The sequence below is a fragment of the Gymnoscopelus microlampas genome, assembly GCF_963454915.1.
Source record: "Gymnoscopelus microlampas genome assembly, chromosome: 1".
Taxonomy (NCBI): domain Eukaryota; kingdom Metazoa; phylum Chordata; class Actinopteri; order Myctophiformes; family Myctophidae; genus Gymnoscopelus; species Gymnoscopelus microlampas.
In genome coordinates this window covers 29,825,176-29,851,049 of record NC_139962.1, presented here as the reverse complement: position 1 = coordinate 29,851,049, position 25,874 = coordinate 29,825,176, and the positions used below count along the sequence as shown (strand labels likewise).

General features: G+C 42.5%; 1 protein-coding gene across 1 annotated transcript in view; it reads left to right on the top strand.

Annotated features, from left to right (window-relative positions):
• phlpp2 (PH domain and leucine rich repeat protein phosphatase 2) overlaps positions 1 to 22,803 on the top strand; it is a 75,237-nt gene extending 52,434 nt beyond the window's left edge. The window contains exons 9-22 of the mRNA XM_084079095.1: positions 2,811 to 3,013; positions 3,968 to 4,028; positions 4,775 to 4,870; positions 8,664 to 8,819; positions 10,673 to 10,873; positions 11,526 to 11,688; positions 11,950 to 12,080; positions 12,461 to 12,574; positions 14,509 to 14,706; positions 15,118 to 15,352; positions 15,880 to 16,396; positions 17,356 to 17,582; positions 17,905 to 18,156; positions 19,055 to 22,803. Of these exons, the coding sequence (XP_083935221.1) occupies positions 2,811 to 3,013; positions 3,968 to 4,028; positions 4,775 to 4,870; positions 8,664 to 8,819; positions 10,673 to 10,873; positions 11,526 to 11,688; positions 11,950 to 12,080; positions 12,461 to 12,574; positions 14,509 to 14,706; positions 15,118 to 15,352; positions 15,880 to 16,396; positions 17,356 to 17,582; positions 17,905 to 18,156; positions 19,055 to 19,381 (2,881 nt within the window). The 3' untranslated portion in view covers positions 19,382 to 22,803. The remainder of the gene's footprint in view (positions 1 to 2,810; positions 3,014 to 3,967; positions 4,029 to 4,774; positions 4,871 to 8,663; positions 8,820 to 10,672; positions 10,874 to 11,525; positions 11,689 to 11,949; positions 12,081 to 12,460; positions 12,575 to 14,508; positions 14,707 to 15,117; positions 15,353 to 15,879; positions 16,397 to 17,355; positions 17,583 to 17,904; positions 18,157 to 19,054) is intronic.
• Positions 22,804 to 25,874: the final 3,071 nt, after the last annotated feature.

Below are 25,874 nucleotides of genomic sequence, written 5' to 3'. Positions count from 1 at the left end.
TCTTTCCAGTGAGGCGACATGTATCAGCAGCCTGACTCTGTGGCGTGTCCTTTGGGGCACGGGCCAGGAGTGTAAGGGCAGGTACACACTGCAGGATGTTTGGTCCGATTTTGCTGTCTGCGACTTTTTTTGGCGCTCGCCGACAAAACCTCCCGATCTGACGCAGATCGGCCTTTGATCGGCGAGACAATGCTCGCTGTGTGTGAAAGGCTCTGCGAGACGATCTGGCTACGATTATCCGCTCTGCGATGGCTTTCCGACCGTTTTCAGATAACTACCCTGTTAGATATTCAGCTCTGTCCCAGACAGGAGTCAGGACAGCAGACAATATCATACAATATGAAAGGAGCTGCGACCACCTTGCGAGGAGATGTACGCTACAGCCAATGAGAGCACATTACAGTCAACGTGGCTATGGAAGGTCGGTGGACCTGACCACAACAAACAGATCCCCCGCATAGTTACCGCCCAGTCCTGTATTAAGTTAAACATTATTATAAAACAGAATGAGAGTGAGCGAGCGTGCTCGAAGGGGGGCTGTTTATTTGAGACTATTGCACAGAGATAGAGAGAGAGAATATTTTCCAAATCCACACAGATCTTGTATGGGGGTCTATGGCGCAACATATTTTCAGAAGGGGGAGGTCTGCGCGTCTGCGGACAAATATTAATTTGGGGGTCCTTGCCATGAAAATGTTTGAGAACAACTGGTTCAAACAACAATAGGAAAGAATGCCAAAAAAGCAACTACACTTTCAAGCAACTTTACAGAAAAACAATCCCAAAGTCGCTTATAATAAGTGGACATGGCAACACTGTCACTGACCGCTTCAGCGAGAGAGAGAGAGAGAGAGGGAGGGAGGGAGGGAGGGAGGGAGATGAGGGAGGGAGAGGGAAAGGGAGATATATCACGGGAGACGTCGATTAAAATGAATTGGAATAAAAACAAATACATGTATGTATTGGGTCTGACTCTGGACAGCATCCTAGTGAACTATCCTACAGTGTGTAATCCCTGGTCGGGGATCAATCTATAGGGTGAAAACCACAACGATATATGACAGCCGATTTCAAGAAATAAACTCCTGTAGTGTGAAATGCTTAACGATCAGACGACCCCCGACCACTTTAAAAGTCCTACAGTGTGTACCTGCCCTTAGTCATATAGACTATAGCAATCATTACTTTCACAATGCAATAACCTTTTTGTTTAGAGTCTTTGTTCAGTAACAGGGGATTTCCTGTTTCTACAGCTCTTAACCACTTAAAGCCCATATGGTTGAACGGAGTCCCTCAGGGCTCTATACTAGTCTTTTCTGTTTTCTATTATTGTCGGGATAAACTTCCGCTGCGACGCGTTGTGAGCTTGTCGATCGGCTATTTTCTGCGAAAGCTTTCCCCACAATACAGATGCTGGGGTTTAAGTGGTTAATAAACTGATTTTTTTACATTTTCAGGTTTGCTGCTGAAACTTGGTCTGCTCCTTTAGTTGTGTCGTCACTTCCAATTTCACTATCATGATACATGTATGATTTATGTCTCCTGATTGGATCAAATTGTTACCCCGACCTGAAAATGCATTTTCTGTTTACTGAAGAACTGGAGAGACCACTGTTACTGAACAAACACTCTATGATTACTATCAGAATATAGACCTATTTAACACTTATGTTAATGAAAGAAAATATCACTTGCTTCACCTTTAATTCATAAAAAAACAAAAAAGACAAATACCACTGTTTACTTCTCTAAATCTAACTGATTTATTTGTACAAAAAAATTGATTCCTTAAAACCAGCAGTGTTTCTCTTGTCACCGGTTTAAACTTTAGCCATTATTCATTCTGTCTCTCTGTCCGTTCCCGGCCAGTTCTGCCTCAGCAGCCTGAGACTTAGAGCTTTATTGACTTGTGTCGGCAAGCTGGATTTATAGATCAGCTCAGTGGAGCTGTGTTGGATTAAATGGCTGCCTCATAAAAGCAGCGGTTCTGTTCTGTTTAGAGGGAGTGGGAGGGATCAGGGAAGGGGCTGGATCTCATCTGCCTGTGAAAGCAGTGAACCTTACATAAAGTGACATCAGCTTGTATGAGAGAATGAGCATCAGTTACTTTGTGCTAATGATCATTCATTCAATATAAATGATCTTCAATGATCTTTCAACATTTTTACTTCTAACTTTATGTTTTCTCATTAGCTAGTTTTGACATCTAACCCCAGTGTAGAGGGTAGCACGGGTCCACCTGGAACCGGAAACCAGAAACCCGACTCGAGCTAGGTCCAAAATATTACAGGTCAAAACAATTAGAATTTCCGGGGATCTCAGTTAAGTGCATCTGAAATGGATGGATCCTATTGACCCGTGAGGAGCCAATCTGTTTTTTTTAATATTAAAGTCTTTAACCTTCGGTTTTGAAATTAGACATTAATTCATTTTCAACAAAAGGCGAGCAGGCAGGTGTGGAGGCAATCTGACATGTGGAGCGACAAGTGGCTGCAATCCCGTGAAACTGTCGCGTCCGTGCTTGTTCGCCGCACACGACAAGAGCTGGATTGTGGTTCAAGTTTTTTCTACTTGCAGGACAATGATTCGACTCAGCTGAAGCAGGTGAAGATTGCCTGCCGCTTACTTGCGGAGCGATTTTATGTCTGTGTGTTCACATGATGAAGTGCGCTGATCCAAGCGAGAACGCAGGCGTTGTAACCTGTCGCACCCCTTCTGAAAAGCCCTTCACTCTCCACAAGTGGCAGAATCGTACAACAAAGTATGAATGTTACTGCATGTCCTCTCCTCCCGCTGCTCCATTAATGCAGACTCAACGGGCTGCGCTGGGTGAGAAGCGAGACCCTGGCGATAGTGAACCAGGTGACCCAGCTAGACGTGAGGGACAACAGCCTGTCCGGCCTGGATCTCAGCCCCGTCTGCAGCCTGGAGACCCTGCACTGCCAACGCAACCAACTGGGGACACTGACTCTCAGTGGATTCACCCTGCGCATGCTTAATGCCAGCAGCAACCGTAAGGGAAATTAATTTTAGCTTGTTTGTATTTTACCTTCTGCCCCCCTTGTGGCTTCAGGCCCTTTTGCAATACGGTTACATAAGGCTCCATAAACAGACGTATTGGCTCAGATGCTTCACTACCGATCTGTAAGGCAAGGCAAGTTTATTTGTATATTACATTTCAACAACAAAGTTATTCAATGTGCTTGTGCTTAACAGGACATTTCAATTACGTAAAAAGTAAGAAAAAAATTAAGTAAACACCTATCTCCTTGATAGGAAACACCTATTCAGTACACAAAGCAAAGAAAATCAATATATAAGCACTTTTGAATACAATAAAAACAAAGGAGTAAAAGTAAATAAATCTCAATATAAGGTAGCTACAAACAGAAAGATATATAGCTGTGATTTAAAAGAACAGAGTTGTAGCAGACCTGCAGTTTGCTGGGAGTTTGTTGCAGATGTGTGGTTGCTAAAAAGTGAACCCTGCTTCTCCACATTTAGTTCTGATTCTAGGGGCTTAAAGCAGACCTGTCCCAGATGACCTGAGAGGTCTGGATGGTTCATGATATGTATTTTGGCTCTAAACCATTTAATGCTTCATACACCAACACCAATTATTTGACATATATGGAGCCAGTGTCCAGATCTAAGAGCTGGAGTGATATATGCTCCACTTTCTTGGTATAAGTAAGGACTTGAGCGGCAGCATTCTGAATCAACTGCAGTCGTCTGATCGATTGTTTTAGGGAGACATGTCAAGTCTACTGAAGATGAATGCACGGACACGTTTTTCTAAATCCTGCTGAGACATAAGTCCTTTCAAATCATCAAAGTATTGTTACGGTGGATAGTAGGCTGACTTTGTGTTTGTGTTAATGTGGCTGTTAAAAGTCAGGCCTGAGCCCATGACTCAGGCCTGACAGTTCTGCAGTATTCTGTAATCTGTACTATTATCTACCCACAGGCCTGACTACAATCAATGTGTACCCAGTGCCCAACCAGCTGACACACATGGACCTATCACGGTGAGTGCTGTCATTGTTTTTACTGTGTTCTAAAAAACATCTGCTACGTCATGTTCTTAATCAAACTGTCTTTATACTATGCTTGGCATATTGAAAGGTGTAAGGGGCTAGCAAGCAACGCAGTGTTAAAATAGATTTTTAACATGAATTCATGTCAAGAATCAATCAAGGATGCTCATTTCACTCACTCATATACAAGCAAAGATACAAGCAGTGAAATGTTAGTGTGGCATGTTCCACAAGACTGCTAACAACAACAATACAACATGCAAGGCACAATGAATGGTCAGCAGATCATTGTTGAGAAATAGACCCTGACAGGGGGTCTTGACCACAACAATGACCTGCTCACCATTCATCATCCCTTATTACACGCCGACTTGATAAAACAAATAATACATTTACACACAATGTAATAAAATGAACTTTTCATGCACACACTGCCAGTAGACCAAGGAAGAACCTCCATCCCAAATCTTTCAATTCTGGATCATGGTGGCGCTATACCAGGCCGCTTTACGTTTTGACCTATACTGTAGCTCTTGAACGGTACAGTAGGTCATGCAATCCCAAATGTTTACCCGATTCCTTCGATAATGATTCATTGCAAAGCCACGCCCATTTCTTCCAAACCTTTCACATTTCTGTGTGTGTACGCGCCTGTGTGCGTGCATGTGTGTGTGTGTGTGTGTGTGTGTGTGTGTGTGTGTGTGTGTGTGTGCGTGTGTGTGTGTTTGTTGTGACAGGAACCTATTGGAGTACCTTCCGGACTGGGTGTGTGACAGCAGGAAGGTTGAGGTGCTGGACGTCACACACAACCTCCTGTCTGAAATACCTTCCAGGTTAGTGACCCAAAACAAAGTCCACTTCTCATGTTCAAAATCATTTAATTGGGCCAAATGTAATACATAATTATAGATTATGATGGCTTGTAAATGGTCATTTCACAGCCAATAGCAAACATTTTGGCAATGTCTACAGAGTTTATTAATGTATAATTGCGACCGTAGGTCGCATTTACTATAGAAACCTGCTCCAGGTGTCCGTCCGTCCCTCCGTCACACACGTCCCGTCACTCCGTCACACACGTCCCGTCACACTTTTGCCCTGCTCATATCTCCGCACCCGTTGCCCCGATCCATGCCAGATTTTGCACACACACTCCTTACCTGCCAAACTACACCCTCCAAGGACCCCCGGAGCTCCAGGGACCCCCAGCTGCCTCGGGGACCCCCAAGTGTAAAAAATGAGCACATGTGGACAAATTACCAAATGACCACCCCAACGGGGCTGCTCACGGGGCATTCCCGGGGACCACCCACTCCTGGTGCTCCAGAACGGATGCAAAAGTGGTGGCGCCCCCAGTGGAGGACCCCCTGCCACTGCAGCTCACATAAAATGCCGTAACTCGGGCTAGGAGCGTCCGGGAGAGCCGCGGCCGGTACCTATTCGTCCGCCAAGGCAACGCGGACACCCCACCCCTAATTTCTCACATGGCCCTCTTCTAGCGCCACCTTCAGGCCGCTTTTCACAACACATTTTTGCCCACTACTCCTACAGTTTTGCCCCTAAAAACACGCAAATTGCTACACACTACACAGTATGTGTACACTCATGTCATCAACATGCCTGCCACCACATTTCTTAGACCACCAAACAAAACTATACATTGCCCACACAACTAGGAACCAATCGCCGTTACAGCCCTCTTCTGTATACATGTGACCTACGGTCGCTTATCTCCCGATTAGGGAGTCTTACTGGTAGTTGAGCCCTCAGAGAGACATTGTCATACAGTATGTGACAATGGTTCTCAAAATGGGACCCCCAACAGTGCTTGAGTGGTTCCAGGGGTTACCCAGCAAAATGTGTTTATTGTGGCATCTTTAACCACTTTAACCCTATATACATAGGCTATGTGCAAATAGCTAATATACAAGCTCACAATGCGATGCAACACATTGTGAGCTTGTACAGGTAGATCTGCTATTTTCACAATTTTGTTAACAATACAATAATCGCAGCCCTAGAGTCAATGTTGACTCTCTATCTTGCAATTGAGTCCTTGGCCCAAAGCAGGCATCTAATATACACACAGAGATACGCAATGCTTAATATTATGCTGCACTTCCTTTTCCACAAACTCACATCTCCTGACTAGACGGCTTACAAAATATTTATTTTCTTTGGTTAATGGATTGTGTAGCGCTAGCTTGCCTGTTCGCCTCGGATCTGTGCAACGCACTTTGTAATAATCTATCTCTGTAATGAACAAATAGACAAATATGGGGTACAACAATAACAGGTTTTTCCACTAAGACATGAAGTAAAATTATATTGTTTTTCAACCTGACTGTAAGCTTGGCTATTGTTTCCCCTGTCATTATGACAATGATATTACATGATATATTATTCACTCACAGACTGCATACATCATTAAGTCATACTAAATTGTGTAGTTAGGGCCAGTAACGTAAATGCATGTAAAGATAGGTTGTCTGTATATTCATCAAATGTTAAATGAAAAAGATTGTAAATGTGCATTGTGCTAGCATGTCATGGTTCCAGGGCAGCCACGTCCATATACAGGTATGGAGTCCATGATGTGAGACTTAACTGTGTCAGCCAGCTGCATCTATGGAGCTTCTAGGTCAGCCATGCCCAAATATGGTGTCCTCACTGAAACATATTGAGTAACCATGGTGACAAACTTGGATGACTCCCATACAATACAAAATGCGTGGACGGGACAGTGATGCGCTTGGCCACCCCCATCAGAGGTGCACTTAGGGGGGGACCGATGGCCTAGTGGTTAAGGCGCATACCACATATAGGCTCTAATGCAGCCTGACAGCAAGTCACGGGTTTGATTCCCGAGCCCGACGACCTTTGTTGCATGTCACTCCCAGTCTCTATCTCCCTGTTTCCTGGCACTCTTCCACTGTACTATCCAATGAAGGAAGAAAAGCACTTAGGGTTATGGGGTCAGAAAACCAACAGAGCAGAAACCTAGACGTTGTCTCCCACACCCTGAGCAAGCATGTTTATGACAGCGGCAAGAAAAGAACCCCCCTTAACTGCCCAAATACGGAGTCCTCACTCAAACATTGAATAACCGTGGCGACCTAATATTGACAAACCTGGATGTCATGAAAGCCCTGATGAGTTGTGTGTGACGATAGACCAGCCTATATAAGGTTTTGCACATGTTAAACATGACTAAACGTTCACAGTCAAAGGCTTAAACTGGTTGAGAGACTCCGAGAGACAGTTTAAGAAAGAAGGAAAGATGTTGTGCTGGACGGTCTGTCTGAAAGGTGCACCATGTCAAGTTCTTCCTGTTGCTGTGGCAGTAGGACACAAGGTGTACTCCATTGGAGGGTTCCGTCATGGGCAGCAGCAGATATTCAACATTGATGTGCACATCTTCAACACAGTGTCTTTGCGCTGGAAGACGTTTTCCACAGTGACAGCTGGAAGAGGAGAACATCCCCCTGAGGTTCCCTACTGTCGCTGGGGCCACACAGCTGTGCTGATAGAAGATATCATCTACATGTGGGGGGGGAAGATTCATCACACAGACGACTTCTGCAACATGCTTTATGCATTTGATGTCGACACCCATAGATGGTTCAAACCCAAGGTTTCTGGGACCGTTCCAGTAGCGAGGTGGAGTAACACCGCCTGTGCCCTGGGGAAGATCATGTATATATATGGAGGACATGACAGGACTATAAGTTATGACATCCACATGTTGGACACCACCACAATGGTCTGGTCATTAATTAACACCAGAGGCACTACCGCACCTGCTTTACGTTATTACTCTGCCACCATCATCGGGACAAAGATGTTCATATGTGGGGAAGTGGACTTGACCATGGACATCAGAGTGTTTGACACAGAGATCAACTGCTGGCTGAGCATGCCTTCTGTAAAGCTTCATCCAAAAGGATGCAACGGTCATAAAGCCTTTGCCTACAATGGAGAGCTGTACATGTTTGGTGGTATTAACCTTCAAGATAAGTGGAAGTTCAATCCAGAGACCTTCTCCTGGAAGAGGATTGAGCCCAAGGGGAAAGCCCCCCGTCATTTGTCTATATCATGTTGTTGCATGGTGGGAGATCATGTCATCTTCTCTGGAACATCTCAAGACCTGATTATGTTAGACCTTAGTCCTACTCTGAAGATGTTATGCAAGCTAGCAGTTATTCAGTACGGTCTGGAGCAATCAGGACTCCCACATGACATAAGGTGGGAACTAGCAGCCATGACTACCATGCAACAGAAAAAATAACAACCCACTAAAACAAAAAGTGAAAAAATACATTGTGTGTGGTAGGCTGCTGAACAGTCTGGTCTTGTCATTGTGTGGTAGACTGCTGAACAGTCTGGTCTTGTCAGTGTGTGGTAGACTGCTGAACAGCATAGTCTTGTCATTGTGTGGTAGACTGCTGAACGGCATGGTCTTGTCATTGTGTGGTAGACTGCTGAACAGTCTGGTCTTGTCATTGTGTGGTAGACTGCTGAACAGTCTGGTCTTGTCATTGTGTGGTAGACTGCTGAACAGCATAGTCTTGTCATTGTGTGGTAGACTGCTGAACAGCATGGTCTTCTTGTCATTGTGTGTGGTAGACTGCTGAACAGCCTGAGTGTCAGGAAGCTGCTGGTGGGGAACAATCAGTTGCAGAGTGTTCCTGACCTGATGGACCACGTCCCCCTGGAAGCACTGGACCTCCAGCACAACAACATCACCCAGCTTCCTGACAGCCTCTTCTACAAGGCCTTAAAGTGAGTCAGTCTCTGTATATTAATGTAAAACCCCCAGTGTTCATTTAACTCTTAAGAGTGTACCAATGGCTTCGTTTGTACAATCTCAGAGGTAAATGAACACTGAGGATTTCACTGTCTAGCTCCGACATACCGTGTCTCTTTTAAACTTGAATAACCCAGAGGAATGCATCTGTCAACAGGTATGTGGGTGTAAGAATGTCTTATTCAGTTAGCTATACAATATCAAAACAATATCTTTATGCTGTCCATTGATCTAGCACAAAACCCATTGAGAAGGAGCTATAATGATTTGGGCTATGGGGTTATTGTCTAATAGGGTCAGGGTGTGTCCCATTGATTCAGTCCAGACAGTAACCTGAGCCTTAAATCCCTCCCTTTTTCCTGTACGGTAAATCATTGAACACCCATTACTACTTAAAGTGCTCTAATGCACTTTGATGTCTGTTTGCCACTGACCACTTTGTGCCATGTGTGATCCTTGGGCAGAGTTTCCTAAGAGTTGAAAAATATTTTTTGGTAAAAGTTTAAAGCTCTATTACAGTATGTGTTTGTTCAGTAGCAGGCGTCTCTCCAGCTGTTTAGTAAACAGAAAATACATTTCCAGGTGGATTACCAAGTTCATACAATCAGTAGAGAGAACCCCACAAAGATAATTTACCAGCTTCAATGTCATAGTGTTCCAAGCCCAATTTTGTCTGCTGAGTTTTCGTTTTATCACTTCCAATTTCCCTTGTTTATCCTGTGTCCTGTATACATGTATGTTCTCTCTCCTGACTGGATGAAATTGGTATCCCCACCTGAAATTGTATTTTCTGTTTGCTAAAAAACTGGAGAGACAGGGAGACCTCAGTTATGAAACAACGCTATATACTGTAATGTATATAGCAATGATTATCGGAATATAGATTTTTTTTTTACAATTCTTATTAACATGAAGATATGTGGGTTTTTGGGGATGAAACATAGAATGTCTACAAGTGGTGCAGTATATGGATGAGTACATTAATAATACATAATTTCTATCAAAAGCTAAATTAACCCTTTTTGCATATATCATTCAGTTAGTTTTATATTCTTTCTGGCTCAGTAGTCAGAGAATCTATGTTAAAACTGAGCTCTCTAATCTTTCTGAAAATATCCTCAAATGAAAGTTCACAATTGGCACCTCAACTTCATCAAGTAATTTTACAATGATGATATACGTACGTGGAGCCATCAGCACAAACCTCAAGCAACATTCCACTGTACAAATAATGTATGACTGGAGGTGAATTTACGTGTAATGTTGATGTGAAACCAAACTGTATGTTTACAGTGTGTATCAGTTTATTATACAAATCTCTGTTGTCGGGCAGAAACCAGCTAACTAATGTTCATTTTTCAGGAAATGACAAAAACAAAACAAAAAGTGGAGTTAGGAGTTTTTGTTCATCATTGATAAGAGCAGCTGAATGGACCACCAAGCTCGCAATGAGGTTGGAGGTCAAAAGGGGGTGGAGCCGGAAGTCAGCAAATCCTAACTCCACCCCCCTTTGGTGGACTTTGGCTGGTTTAGCAGGAAGTTTGAGGATCTAATGGTTTTGTCAGAAGCACTTTTTATTACTTTTCATTGGTTCAATATTTCTTTAATCAACACACAGACGTAGATGGTGTTCAATAGCACTGATTTATGGAAAGAAATGCAAAAGCGGAAAATTGAGTTAGCTGGTTTCTGCCCAACAGCAACTAAATAATGTATGACTGCAGGTGAATTCATGTGTAATGTTGATGTAAAACCAAACTGTATGTTTACAGTTTAAGATAATACATCATGCGTGCGTGCCTTTCTGTCTGTCTGTCCTGTCTCCTAGTTTAAAATACCTAAACATGTCGGCCAATGCCCTGGAGACTCTTCCTCCCAGCAGCCAATCAGAGGAGAGCCTCAGCACACTCCAGGAACTGTACCTGACGGGGAACAAGCTGAATGAGAACTGTGGTGTTGTGTTGGTGGGACACCACCACCTACGAGTGCTGCACATCGCCTACAACCACCTGCTCTCCTTTCCTGCTAGGTGACGTATAGCTGTGCTTCTAAAACTGACTTATGTCAAGGACCCCTTGACCTGTATCTGTATTTGACCACGGACCCCCATCTGGAAATAGTTTTTGCCAGGGACCCCCCCCTATAAGATTTGTGGTTTAAATGTTTAAAGAATATTTCTTTTACATTTTCAAGATGTTTTTAAAACAGCAGAGCTACAAGTTCACAATGCGTTGCATCGCGATGTGTTGAAAGCTTGTAGATAGGGTTAAAAGTGGTTACATTTTAACGCTATATTAACTACCGTAATTTTGCTGGGGACCCCCTGGAACCCCTTCAAGGACCCATGGGGGTCCCCAGACTCCACTTGGAGAACCATTGACATATAGCAACGTTAGCTGTCAGTCTCTTATCCTTTGAAAAACAATAGAGGAGGGAGTCCACTGTATAATGCAAAAATAGTTTTCATGACTTCAAACAGCTATTTTACAACTTTTTGTTTAGGCAAATTTTCCTAAACAAAAAGCTGTAAAGTAGCTGTTTGAAGGCATTAGGGAGGGGTCCCCAGTTCAAATATGATTATTTTGGGGGGTCGCAGCCTGAAAAGTTTGAGAACCACTGAAATACAATACTTGAGTATATGTACTTAGTTAACTCTCCACCACTGTGTTTTGTGTATACAGTAAGCTAAGCAAACTGGAGCTACTGGAAGAGTTGAACCTAAGTGGCAACAAGCTGAAGAGCATCCCCTCCACTGTGTCCAGCTGTAAGAGACTGCACACCCTCATAGCACACTCCAACCACATCACTGTCTTCCCCGAGATCCTCAACCTGCCCGAGATCAAGGTCAGACGCTGCTTTTTTGTTTGTTAGTTTATTAACAACTTAAGCCCTGTTTACGAAAGTGTTGCATACAAATAGTGAGAAATGGTGAGAGTAGCCTATCTACATGCTTACAACATGCCCACATCACAACGCATTGTGAGCTTGTAGATCTGCTATGAATCGGTATAGAAAGACAATTTACTATGTATCTCATAAAAGCGAACTATAGTATTGTTTTTTTTTCATGTGTGTTTGGTATGTGTTTGTGTGCATGTGCTGTAGCTCGTAGACCTGAGCTGTAACGAGCTTACAGAGATCCTGCTGCCTGACTCGCTGCCAGCCTCCTTGCAGGAGCTGGACCTAACGGCCAACAGCAGCCTCATCCTGGAACACAAAACCCTCAATCTGTTCAGGTGAGACGCCAGCAACCAGCAATCTAAAGCATCCGACAGAGACGAAATCCAACCGAGAGGTGTACGTCAGTGATAGGGGTGCAAAAGTTAATCAAACTAATCGATTGAATAGCTTATGAAAAAAGTAGAGATAATCGATAATGTAATAAAATAATCTATTAAAATAATGATCTCTGTTTTGGACAAATCATTTTAAAATAGCCAATCTATTTCATGGAGGGTCAAAAAGAGCCACTTCTTTATGCAATACACCTCCTCTGGACCCAGGAAATGTAAAAGAAAAGATGATATATACTCGTGACCATAAAGATTGTTGCGATTCATTGTTGGGAACCACTGCAGTACACTCTTCCTTCTTTCCTCCTTTCTTGTGTTTACAGTCACATCACCACTCTGAAGCTGGACCAGAAGTCGGCCACCACAACAGGAGATTCAGTGGCCACGCCCACTCTGTGGAAACATGGTTACACTGAAATGAGTGGTCAAAGAAACAAGTAAGTGAGCAATGGAAACCACATTTCCACCATCTTGGTTTCTTCATTTGTGAAGCCTTGTTTGAGAACAAAATTCTTAATGATAATTTAACTCCTACCCAGTAGAATTATCGGTGTTAAAGACGTGGTGAAATGACTTGTTCACACTTTTAGAGCATATCTGCGGTCATCATCATAATATGGAGATACCTAACAATAGATGCCCAATTCTTGTATTCTTAAATCAAAAGTCCCTAAAGGACAATCTTAGGTAATTCCTGTCAAATGAAAACGTTCTGCGTGATGGCATAGACAGACCCTTATGAATAAATATGGATCCCATAGCCAGGGCCGCTTCTCCCTACACGCACACTACGCAGGTTGCGTGGGGCCCCGCCTACCCGCCGATCAAAGAGGCCCCCTCTCCGCCACCTCCCTTCAGCAGAAAATAACGTGCATTACTGCGTTCACATCAGCGCAGGCTGCGCAGCGCAGCACTGCTTGGCTTGTCACCCTAAAACCGAAATAAAGTAACAAAAAAAGTAACTTTATCCGCGGGAAACCCGAGGGACACATGCACGCGCGCGCGTGTATGTGTCCCGTATCATGCGTAGAGCCCCTGTGGAGTCTAAAGTGGCACTGCCCATAGCTGCACATTTCTCCACTTGCACCTGATTTTAATTTCAGGGCTACTCCGTTTTGAATCTCGTTCAAGATGACGTCCATTTTAAACTTACATTTCTTTAATAAGTAGGCATGTAATAAGCCATGTAATAACCTTCAGAGTGATAAAGACCCCTCTGCTTCGCGTTGTGGTCTAAATCAAACTTATTTCTAAATAATGACCGGCTCCTCGTTGATTATCCCTCACATAATCATCTCCTCATCGGCGTTAATAACAAACCTTGCCGAGGGTAAATGAGACGATTGCATCCCATGTCCTTCTATCGTTCATAAAATCATTCTGAAAGTGATCCAAACGGTTTTGTTCGTTGTCGTTACATTTGTGGTGTGGACTCTGCCATTCACTTCAGTTAGAACGATTTTTAAAACAACATATTTATAGTTATCGTTATTATGCTTAATAGTTGTACAGTGTATGTGTTACTGTACTTGCCAGTTAATAAATATTCTGATAGAAGTGGCATCTTTCATCCATCTGTGGGTCTTGTTTAAAAGTACACAAAGTGGTGTAGTCAAATACTTCCTGTGCATCTAATAGCTATAAAACAGCTTGTAGTGCATCATTAATGATGAGCCTGGTGTTGCCTGGCTGCTTTTCAGGGCTCATGGCCACCCCATGGGGCCCACGCAGCAGTGTCTTGTATCAGCATTCACCCCATACTGTTTCTATAAGCATGCTGAAGTATGCATGAGCTTTACCTCTCTATCTATGAGAGGGATTGTGTAATTTGTATGCAGTGATGGAAGAAGTACTTTTACTTTTATTTAAGTAAAAGCATCATTACCACAATGTAAAAAAGTAATAGGCCTGTATTCAACTTACTTGAGTAAAAGTACAAATGTATTGGTGTTAAAATGTACTTATGTTTCCAAAGTAAAGTTTTCAGAAATAACAGATCTACGAGCTCACAACGTGTTGCAATGTGACACATTATGACCTTGTAAATCATATATTTTCAAATAGCTGAAGTATAACATAGGGCTTGAAGTGGTTAATGTATGTTTTGTATGAATAAGGTTAATGTATGTTTTGTATGAATAATCTAAGTAACTTGTAACTAAAGCTGTCAAATAATTATAGTAGAGTAAAAAGTACAATATTTGCCTCTGAGTTGTAGTGGAGTCGAAGTATAAAGTATTGAAAAATGGACATACTTAAGTAAAGTAAAAGTATATGAAAATTGTTCTGAACAGTCCTAAGTGTAAATGTGCTTAGTTAACTTAACTTACCCCCTATTTATGTGTTAATGTGTGTGCTTTGCTGTGGACAGGTTGTGTGTGTCTGTGCTGGCAGTGGATCGTTTTGGGGACAGCGGCGTAGAGGCAGCTTATGGCATCTTTGACGGCGACCGCAATGAGGAAGTGCCTCGACTACTGCAGTGCACCATGGGAGATGTGCTATCCGAGGAATTACAGCACTCCAGTGTGGACAGCGTGTACATGTGCAATACCTTTCTCACCTCACACAGGTTGGATTATCTATAGATACACTGGTTCTCAAAGTGTGCTCCGGGGACCCCCAGGGGGTTTTAGGGCGTCCCCAGCAAAATGAGGAACAGTGTTAAAAACTTAAACTTAAACATATTTTAGTATTTGGCTATTTGAAAGTAGGCCATCTACAAGCTCACAACATGTCGCGATGTGACATGTTGTGAGCTTGTAGATCTGCTATTTTCGAAATATGTTGACAAAATGGCCTGAGGCCAAATATTTATCTATTTGGGGTCCTTGACATCTTTCTCTAATATATTACATAAATCTGAATTAAAACTATTGTAGCCGATTCAGTGTTTATCATTAACAAACTGATCATTGTGCTGCCGCTGCTGTGCTTTAAGACTATGAAGCTGGTGTAATGTGTGTGTGTTTGTATGGTACAGGAAACTAGGCATGGCTGGGCAGAAACTGGGAGCCTCTGCCCTGCTGTGTTACATCCATCGTGAGCCTTTAGGGGAGCCAGGAGGCTTGTTCAGCCTGACTGTGGCTAACGTGGGCACCTGCCAGGCAGTGCTGTGCCGGGACGGCCAGCCTCTAGCCCTCTCTAAGGTCCTCAGCCTGGAGAACAGTGCTGAGGAGATGGAGAGGGTTAAACTAGCCAAAGCCATCATCACTGAGGTAATGTACTAGTTATTGTTATAAATATTGATAATTAAATAAAATAATCTATTAGTAATCGATCAATATTTTGGGCATGTAATTGTGGGAAAAATGTTTAACAAAATTTCAAATAATATAGAAAATAGCTGATCTACAAGCTCACAGTGCGTCCCGATGCAACTTGTAGATCAGCTATTTACAACACTGTGTTAATCAATAACACACAAGATATTGAGATCTGATTGTAATTAAAATGTGTGTTTTTTAAACTTAAACATATTTTAGTATTTGGCTATTTAAAAATAGGCCATCTACAAGCTCACAACATGAAAATATACCAAAATACCGAAATATCAATCTTGGTACTCATTCGGTAAAAAAAATATTTTACGTCTCTTGAGAGATTATGAAAATATTGACTTGTAGGTTGCAAACTCTTTATAATTTTCCAGTTGCAACACTTCACCATGTACTACACTGTGTTCTACTCATGAATATACATGTTTATCTCTGTTCTTATTAGAATATTAACATAATGTTTGCAGGATAACAAGGTGAGCGGAGTGACGTGTTGCTCTCGCCTGCTGGGCTGCTCTTATCTCTCTCCATGGGTGCTGCCCAGGCCGTGGGTCCACACCGAGCCCCTCTGTCCCCAAGACGAGTTCCTGATCCTGGGTAACCGAGCGCTGTTCGAAAGGGTCTCCTACCACGAGGCCGTGCGCACTGTTCAGGCCGTGCGCGATCCACGCGCTGCCGCTAAGAAGCTCTGTTCCCTGGCCCAGAGCTATGGCTGCAAAGACAACATCGGAGCCGTGGTGGTGTCTCTACACATCGGTGAAGACGGCTGCACCTGTGAGCCGCCGCTCTCTAGCGCCACTGAGCCCCGAGGGCCCCCGGGCCCCACCGCCTTACCGGCCTCCATGATGCTCTGCCCCGGCCCTGACCCAGTCACTCCCTCATCCAGCAGCGGTATCGTGTCTGAGTTCAACAGTGAGACGTCGACCTCCGAGGTTGGCAGTGAAGCAGGGTCCACCGCCTCCGATGAGCAAACCTCCTCACAAGGTTATTATAGTTTAGAATTTGTTTTTTTGGGGGGGCTTTTAGAATTTAGTTTTTATTTACTTTTACTTTTTTGTTTTCGATTTCAGTTGGTAATAGCTTTTTTGCTAGTTTTTTTTTTTTTTAGTTTTAAGGCTTAGTTTTTTTTAATTAGTTTTAGTGTTAATTACATTTTTTTATTGTAATATATGGGGGTAGTCAGGGGAGAGATTCAAAAAGTTCTGAAAAACACGTTGCATTGCATCGCTGGCACAGCTAAAATATTGGAAGATTTCACATCCATCCAAAATAGGCTATGGCTAAAAAGGTTATGTTATTGTTTTTTGGTAAAGCCTTGTTTTTTTTTTTTTTTAAAGATTTGTTTTTGGTAGTTTTTTATTATTTTTCATTGAAGAGGGACAGGGAAAGTAGTCTGACAGGAAGAATGGGGAGAGAGATGGGGGGAAGACATGCAGGAAAGGCCGACGGGAACGGGACGCGAACCCGCGGCACACTGCTATTAAGGATTTTCAACCAGGGTGCCTAGACCGCGACGCCACGGTCTAGGCCTGTAAAGCCTTGTTTTAAAAACTAAAAATGTTTTGTCAAATTTAGTTTTGGTTATTTTGTTAGTTTTAGTTAAAGGAGAGAAAGGATCTTCATATAATTGGTCTCAAATTGCTCATTATAAGATGGCACCATTTCTGTCTACTCGCTTTGAGGACAGTTCAGAAACCTGCCTACCAGTGACATCATCAGTAGGCAGTTTTGGTAATTTCAAACCTTTTTTATTAGTATTTTTTTTATTAATGCAAGAACCTTGGAATCCCCATCGATGATGTTATTGGTAGGCAGGTTTCTGTACTGTCCACTGTCCACCAATGAGACGCAGAGTGAGTAGACAGAAATGGTGCCATCTTGAAAGAGAAAATGGGTGACGTGCTCCGCCTCCTTTAACTATAATAATAACCCTGCCTCCTCAGGCCCTGTACCCCGCCCAGAGAGGCGCTGCAGCCTGCATCCCGCTGCCACCCCACTGTCCGGGGTTATGGTGCCTGGCTCGGCCGGGGCTGGGCCTCACCCGGTCTTGTTCCAGCGGCAGCCCTCCAGCGCCACCTTCTCCAGTAACCAGTCTGACAACGGGCTGGACAGTGACGACGAATTACCACTTGAAGGTGTGATCTCCAATGGCAGCAAGCTAGAGGTGGAGGTACTGTCGACACTGTTCTGATACCAGAGTATATTCTGTTAATGTTGTTATGACACTAGTTGTTTTTATACATTGTGCGGGATACTGTAATGACACTGTGATTGGGTGTGTCTTGTTTGTGCATAGTGCAGGTTACTGTAAAGGGTTTATACTGTCGTATGCTATCGTTCATTGTTGATAGTGTTTTAACCAACAATGGTGTACTTTAACTGCTGTCCCGCCTATGGCCAGTGGCCAGTGGCCACTGAATTTCCCCCGCGGGATCAATAAAGGTCTGCCTGTCTGTCTGTCTGTCTGTCTCTCTCTCTATATATCTATATAGGTTGACATCCATTGCTGTGCTTTCCAGCTGCGGTCTGGGGCCAACGTGAACCCCAAAGACGCAGACATGGAAAAGCGGGGTTCTGACTACCCCAACGGCAAGATGCGCAGGCAGAACAGCGTGGTGGTGTCTGCGACTAACGGCTGCCTTCTGGCCGTTTGCGGCAGAGAGATATCGGACCTGAAGAAGTCACCGTCCACGTCCAGCCTCTTTGGCAAGAAGCTATCCAACGGCTCTGTGGTCGCCCCTCAGGTAGCCCCGTCATAGTTATCACATGATCTCCTCATCGCAATTCATCATAACCTTTATTTCAACTCGGAGTACAGTTGAGGGCAAGCCCTAATTTTCAATGTAGCCGAGATACAACATAATCAGCATAATCAACATGAATACATTTACATACATCAATTAATTAATAATCAGAGAATAGAAATACTCAGTATTTCAACGAAAGAACAGGAACATTAAATAAAACAGTTACAGCCTGGTACAAAGGTGCTGGAAACCATTGCTCTATATTGACCCAATGAGGGCAGTAGTCTGATTTTTAGGGACTTCTGAAGCTCATTCCAGGCAGATGGTGCACTAACAGAGAATGCTGCCTTGCCTAGCTCTGAATTCACAAATGGAACCTTGAGCATCAGGAAGTCACTCGAACGGGTCTGGTGGGTACTAGGCTTCTGATCCAACATATTACAAATATATGGGGGGAGCATTCCTGAGATAGCTTTAAAAATAAACAGATACCAGTGCTTATCACGCCTCACAGAGAGTGAGGAAAAGCCTGCGTTCTCATGAAGAGTACAGTGATGTGTACCATAACTGCAATTATTTGGGATGATTGCAGTTCTTTTTGCATAATTGTCAGAATCGTTTCCATTTCATTTGTATATATTCATCTGCTGAGAAATGCATCGCATCATGAGCCTATAGTATAGATCGTCTATTTCCGTAATTTATTTTTTGAAAACTTTGGAAGTAGAAAATGTGTCAAAAATCTTAAACGGCAAACGGAAAAGTAATTTTCATCTATATGTATTTTATATATTATGCCAAAAACACAGTTAAATTGTTACTGGCATCAATGGATTTATTTAGAGACATGTAATCGTCAACTAAACTGTCATCATGGTGACAACCCTACCCTCAGGACAGCCATAACGTCATCGAGGTGGCCCTGGAGGCTCCCAAAAAGAAGTCAGGCTACTTCACTGCCCCGGCCCAGCAGGACCCAGAGGATCAACTGATTGTGCCCCCGAGTCTGGAGCAGGATGTCCGGGAGCAGCTGAGAGGCCAGTGCCCTGTCGTCTCAGGTCCCCCAGTACCATCCACTCCCCCTTTCATTAGAGACCTCGTATGGGACCACCCGCACCCTCCTGCTCCCATGCTACATCAGCCGGACCATACCTCTATCCTGGCCCCTTCTGCAGGCCCCACTCCCATTCTACAGCAGGAGGTGTACGATACTGCTCTCTAGAGGAGAGCCAGAGCGCAGCACCAATGCAATGGCAAAGGGAGCAGAGGAGGTCTTTCTGGTACCTGTGGGATAGTCAAATTCAAGTTGCCATTCAGACCAGACATGGTAGATATGTTGGACGTTGAGGGATGGAGAAGTGATGTCCGTCAGCACGTCGTTCTAAGCTAACGATTTGTCTGACTCGGTTTGAATCTGGTGGAAGTGTGTGAGAGGGGCGTCGGCGTCGACGGCACAACTCATGAAAAGAGGTTGTGGAAAGAAATCGGCAATACATGTTCCAAAGGACAAATAAGCCCCATGCCTGAACTGGAATACCTCATGAATTAAACATTGCAGAACAAGTCAGCAACATTTCCCTTTACTTGGAAGGTCTAGCAATCAAATTGCTGTCCTGAATTGGGGATCCTTTGGAGTGTGATCACTCTTAATAATCTCCTCTCCAGGGGTCCGGGGGTCTTTCAGGTCCAGGAGGAAAATCCCTGAGAAGGAAAGGTGAAAAAGTGCCTACTGCAGATGAATCAGCCCAGAGCATATTGACATTCCCAGCTGTGCTGTATTTGTGGATGAGTGTGTTCCTGTTTAAATGTGTAAGAGAACATCACTGTGTGACAGTGTCTCCAAGAGGACACCACTGGTACAGCTGCTTCTCTCCTCCTCTCCCAAACCTTCTGACCTGCTGAGCAGCTGTTTGCACTGTCGCCATCCAGGACTCTGGCTTGAAGAGTCTTATCCTGTGGCAAAAAAAGGAGACAGTACAAATGACTAAGACACACAGGAACAGAAAGACTTAGAACAAAATCACTGCATTTACATTAACCTGAAAAGCTACTGTGGGATTGTTAGACGTTTCCATTCAGTATGTGTGCCGAGCCCTATGTATAGGATATGCTCGATCTTCAAAATGTTTTTACGTTTTAACTTGAGCCTAATTTATGCGCCGTCGCGCGACGTGTCACATGCAGAGAACGGCCCAGAACGGCTGGGAATGGCAGGGAACGGCCGAGAATAGCAGACCTACAATAGCAGACCTTGTATGTCGGCTATTCTCGACGTGCAAAACCGTTTGCAACCAAGTATGAATCAGGCTTTAGTCAGCTGAATTTAGGCACTGGTTCACGTGGATGTTTTGCTAGAGAGGACATGACTTTTTAATCGTTGCCAAAAATAATAGTAAGAACATAGTTTTCATAACCGTGTAAAGCCAATGTGTTGTAGAATCCTTGCAACACTGTAATTTGAGAGGGTGTGTGATTAATCGGTGTCCTCACAAATTGCATGGGAAAAACAAAAGGTTAAATTCAAATGCATCATGTTTTATGGTCATCAGAGAATCAAATGAAGATCTTGGGAGTGTGGAAGAGTCATTTGAACGAAACGATTATCAAAGTACTGTACGCAACGAGGGCATGGCTGGATTTATTTAGAGACATGTAAAATAAACATACTTTATATGTATGTATGTATGTATGTTATGAAATATCAGTGTACTCTGCTGGTACATAGATGACACATTCTAGTCAACACACACTGTTTTTGTTAATCTTTTGAGGCTGCTACCCATTGAAATTTGTTATCTCGACTAAAATATACTAGTGCATTCAACTAACTACAGCAGTGACAACTATGACAAGCCATAATTTATCTATCTCAGTGGGTCTTTTTTTTCTTTTCTTTTCTTAATGTTTTACTGGCTAGCCTATCATCTACAGATCCACAGCAAGTTAAAAGTATGGTCTGTCGGTCCTGTTGTATGCAGGAAAGAAACTTGTTGTGTTGGTGTGGTAGGATCTGGTCCCTAGAGGTAGGGTGACCCAAATGGGAGAGTGCCAGTCCAGGACAATAGGTGGATGTGATTTTTGTGTTGTTGTTGTCTTCGAACAAACGACAGCATTCATAATAATTGGGACACCGCTCTTCCTCAGTCTGTGTCTCCCACACAAGGTTTATTATGCCTTGTTTTAAGAGAACATGCTACAAACATTCTCTGTACAGTCAAATACTGTGCAGTGCTTTACTTTCAAAGCTTATCCATACAGTCGCATACAGTGCTTCACTTTCAAAGTTTCTCCATTCAATCACGGCAGGGGTTCTCAAAGTTGATTCCGGGGACCACCAAGAGTTCATTTGGATCTTTACGGGTCTGCAACTCTTGAGAGTGTACAAATGGAATTAGATGAACTCTGAGAATTTTACAGTGTAGACTGGGGACTCAGAGATGGCGATTTTACCAAATGGGGGTCCGTGGCCTAATGTATATCTAACAGGGGGTCCTTGAAATTACAAAGGTTGAGAATCGCTGAACTATTAATACTGGAACCCCAATCTACACTGTAAATTCCTCATTGCTTACTTAACTCTGAGTGTACAAATGGAACCAAATAGCCCCGTAAGGGTCAGAGTTACAGACCCGTAAGAGTCCATTTGGACCCCTTGTTGTTGAGAAACAGTGAAATTGAGTGCTTGAACTTAATAGACATCACATTACATCCTCTGAAGGTGTGTGTTTGCCAAGTACAGGTGATGAACAATTGAATGCAGATTACAGTATTCATTGGATTGTCAGACACTTATTTTGCAGTTCTAGAAACCCCTGTCTAGCCATTCCTTTACACCTCGCCTTGTGCCAAAAGATAAAGCAGCACCTAGGGTTGCCTTGATTGTATAGGGAGGCCAAACCTGCATAATTACTAGTGTCAGTGATTGCTCCATCTAGCTACTATTTGGTTATCGGAGCTGTTGCATACAGTAGCTGGATCTTTCACTTGGATCTTCCAATGTTCCCATATCGCCTTAAAGAAGCACTACTACTGTTCTATGTTATACCCTCTCATTTTCTCTTTGTGACTTGCATCAGTGGTAAATAGAGGGAGGACTTATGATTTGAGTTGAAATCTTAATACACAACATTGTCATGCAAATTAGGATTATTATGGCCTCTCACTGTATCAGATTTATATTTTGTGAGAGAACTCTGTCCACAGAAGTTAGATCTAATGGCACTTCATTGCACTTCTCTGTATTTTTCAATATGAGACACATCTTTTTAATTTCTTCATCTTACGTCTATTGAGGCCTATAAGTTTATTTTTTCAGCCTAATCTCAACTGACTGAACAACATTGCGAGAGAACATTGTGGGAGCTTGTAGATCTGCTATTTTTTTGGCTAGCGTTCCCCCAGAATAGCATGCTGGGGTTCAAGTGGTTAACACTTGAATCTTGGCATCAGCACCATAAACAACATGATTGGGCCTCGCTTTAAAACTATATAACTTTGTTTCAAATCTTTTTTTATTGTGAAGCACAGGGTAGGATTATACATTTCTTTTCATATACATGGATTGCTTCCTTTTTCCCCCAAAAACAAACAGACATATACACAAAATAGACAGGTAACATGAAAAGAACATGTTACCTGCCTCCCTTCCCCCTCCCCAGAAGTGCTGCCCAAATTACGTGCGATAAATCTGATTCTTTCTAAATGTAAAGATTCTGTCATCTCGTTGAGCCAGAGTTTGATTGTGGGGGCCTCTTTTTTCTTCCAAAATAAGAGTATACTTTTTTTTTGCAACGATAAGGCCGTATGAGATATACCCCTAGATATATTTGATATACCCCTAGGCTACAGTACAGGTATAAGCCAACAGCACATTACTGATATTGCAGTGTTCTCAATTGTTAGGTCACAAACTACTTAGATAATTCCTTTAGAAAAGTACAGAGCCCCTTCGTTGCTGGAACTAAGGGATATCTTGGATGAAGAGAGTGTGTGTGCGTGTCCCTCTCACGCATGTTTGTGCATGAGTCCGGATCTAATCTTGGAAAATGCTGCACCTGCACAAGTGTCCCAACGGTGGTGCTATACCAGCCCACTTTATATTTTGTCCGAGAACGCTTGAACTGTAGAAGGAAGATCGTACAACCAAAATCTAGTTTTCCCTGGATTCCATGGCTCATGTCGCAACTGTCCATATAGGCCATGCCCATTTTTTTCAAAATACACTTTTTTCTACTACTCCTACAGATTTTGTCCAAAACTCACACAAATCACTACACATTATCTCTGGGGTCATGTGGTAAACATTTTTTATATTCCATACCGATTGGCTAATAATAAAGCTATAATTGGCTTCCAAAGTGTGCGGGAGGGTCCTATCTTACAAAACTGCCAATCCCAACCCCAAATTCGAATCAAATAAGGGGCCACAATGCAGAGACAAATGATTTCACTTAGACCCATAGAGGGTGCCACAAAACTGACAAATGCCACTGTTGCAGAAACATGATTTATTTACAATCTTCACAAAATTATGTACACATGATTTCAGGGTTCATTTAATAATGAGTGTTAAACAGACTGGCATGCACTTCTCATGTGTCTGAAACTGAACCTTAAAAGACTTGAAATCTGGCTATAAATACACAAATGTGAAGAAATGTCTCAAAACCATTGGTACGTACTGCTTAAGTGTAGCCATGTTCTGTACATTATACACTGGGATGTTAGAGAGGCTAGAGCTGTGGGACAGATGCTAATGTTTAAAATGTATTTGTCCACATTTGACATTTTCATACTGCATTTATAAGTTGGGACAAGGGTTTTTCTTAATTAACTCCTGAAAAGGGAAATGGGCCTTTTCGTTTGACTTATTGTACAGATACTGTTTTAAGGCACTAAGGTTTGAAGACTTGATGACTTCCCTCATACAGATATGCAAAGCAAACTGGATGAAAATGACTAGTAACTGATGGTGTGCCTGTGTGAATGTGCGTGTATATGTTTGGGTTTATTTGTGCAAACATTTTGCATTGAGGGTTTTGTTTAGGATCTACAGACCATTAGTCAAGTTTAATTGTGCATTTGTGTGTCCCTGGTTTCATAGAAACAATTGCTTAATCACTGTTCAGACTTATAAACATTTTTTGTGCATTTAGTCATCAAACAGAGACTTAAATATGCCTACAGTTAGTATACATATTGGAGAGCCAGAGGGAGCACAGGGTACAGTGAAGTCCAAGGTTTTGGATAATAGGAATGATTCCCTTTAATTATTTAGTGGACAAGACACCATAACTGTGTACAAGCCTACGCATATTAACCATTCCCAACCTGTGGGCCGGGGCCCACTGGTGGGCCGTGAAAATGCACACGGCCCACCCATCTCACCATATTAAGTGGTCAGATGGGTGGTCGTGCACACCTTCAAGATTGATCAAGTGGGCCCTGGTCCACAAAAGGTTGGGAACTGCTGGGCCGAGTAAAAGGCTATCGTGTTTTTTTCAAATTGCCAATTCATTCTTTCACTGTAAGATGCTTTGTCTTAATAGATGAACATGCTGCCTGTGTTGTGGTACATTGTGTGTGTGTGTGTGTGTGTGTGTGTGTGTGTGTGTGTGTGTGTGTGTGTGTGTGTGTGTGTGTGTGTGTGTGTGTGTGTGTGTAATTAGGCTAAATGCACACATACAAGTATGTATGCATGCTCTTATGCATTATGGAATGGATATTGTTGAGTGGTTATGGTGAAAGAAACTGGTAGAGGATGTTCCAGTTGTTTAACATATGACCAAAGTAACCATGTTTAATCCTCACTGTTTCTTTCTGTACATTATTTTCTAGAAATGCTTGAATATTTTATCTCAATGCCAAGAAGCTGATGTTTATTTTTGTACTTCATTGTTTCATGCAAATTTATATTTCCTTCTCCATTACAGAATTTAAAATGATAGGGATTGTATGGTAAATTGTTACACATTATTGTACTTTAAGGTACTAATTATTGCTGTATTTAATGTTTAAAGCATGCCCTATATAAATCAATATTAAATACATACAGTACATACAAAATGTGATTTCTTTGTACAAAATGGAGCATATCTAATATTGTTATTTTAGCATGCAGAATACTGCTAAAAATGTTCAATGTTTATTCATTAGTTTAGATAATTGTTTTTATTTAGGAATAGACTAACAATGAGCACTTTTGCTGTCTGTCAGCCAGAATCGTACTCCCTTAAACTTTGTTTTATTTGAAAAGCTGCTATGTCTAGTTTGGAGCAGAAAGCTGTATTTTTAATTAACCTTAAGCCAAGTAGCAATAAAGATTTATACTGTGAAATTCTGTTTTATTGTCCATTGTCCATTTTGCACACCTTTCAGATGAGCTCATCCTAATAAATATCCTTACAAAGGAGTTTTTTTGTGCTGTAAAATACTGTATATTATCAGTGTTTTTTCACCTTTGTGGGAAGATTCCTCCAATAATTTGTCAATATTCATGAGTTAGTTTTCATGACTATCCCTTTACATACAGAAGTCAGGTCTACTGGTTTGTAATGAGAAAGTTTGGAATAGAGGGAAGTCTGGAATAACGTCATTAAATGTGTAAAAATGTTTGCAGCCAATGTTCAGACCATTAAATGCAGCTTAAAAAAGATGTTAGTGCAGCAGCTGTGGATCTATTTGTTGAAGAATCTGATTCAACAATCACCTAACTG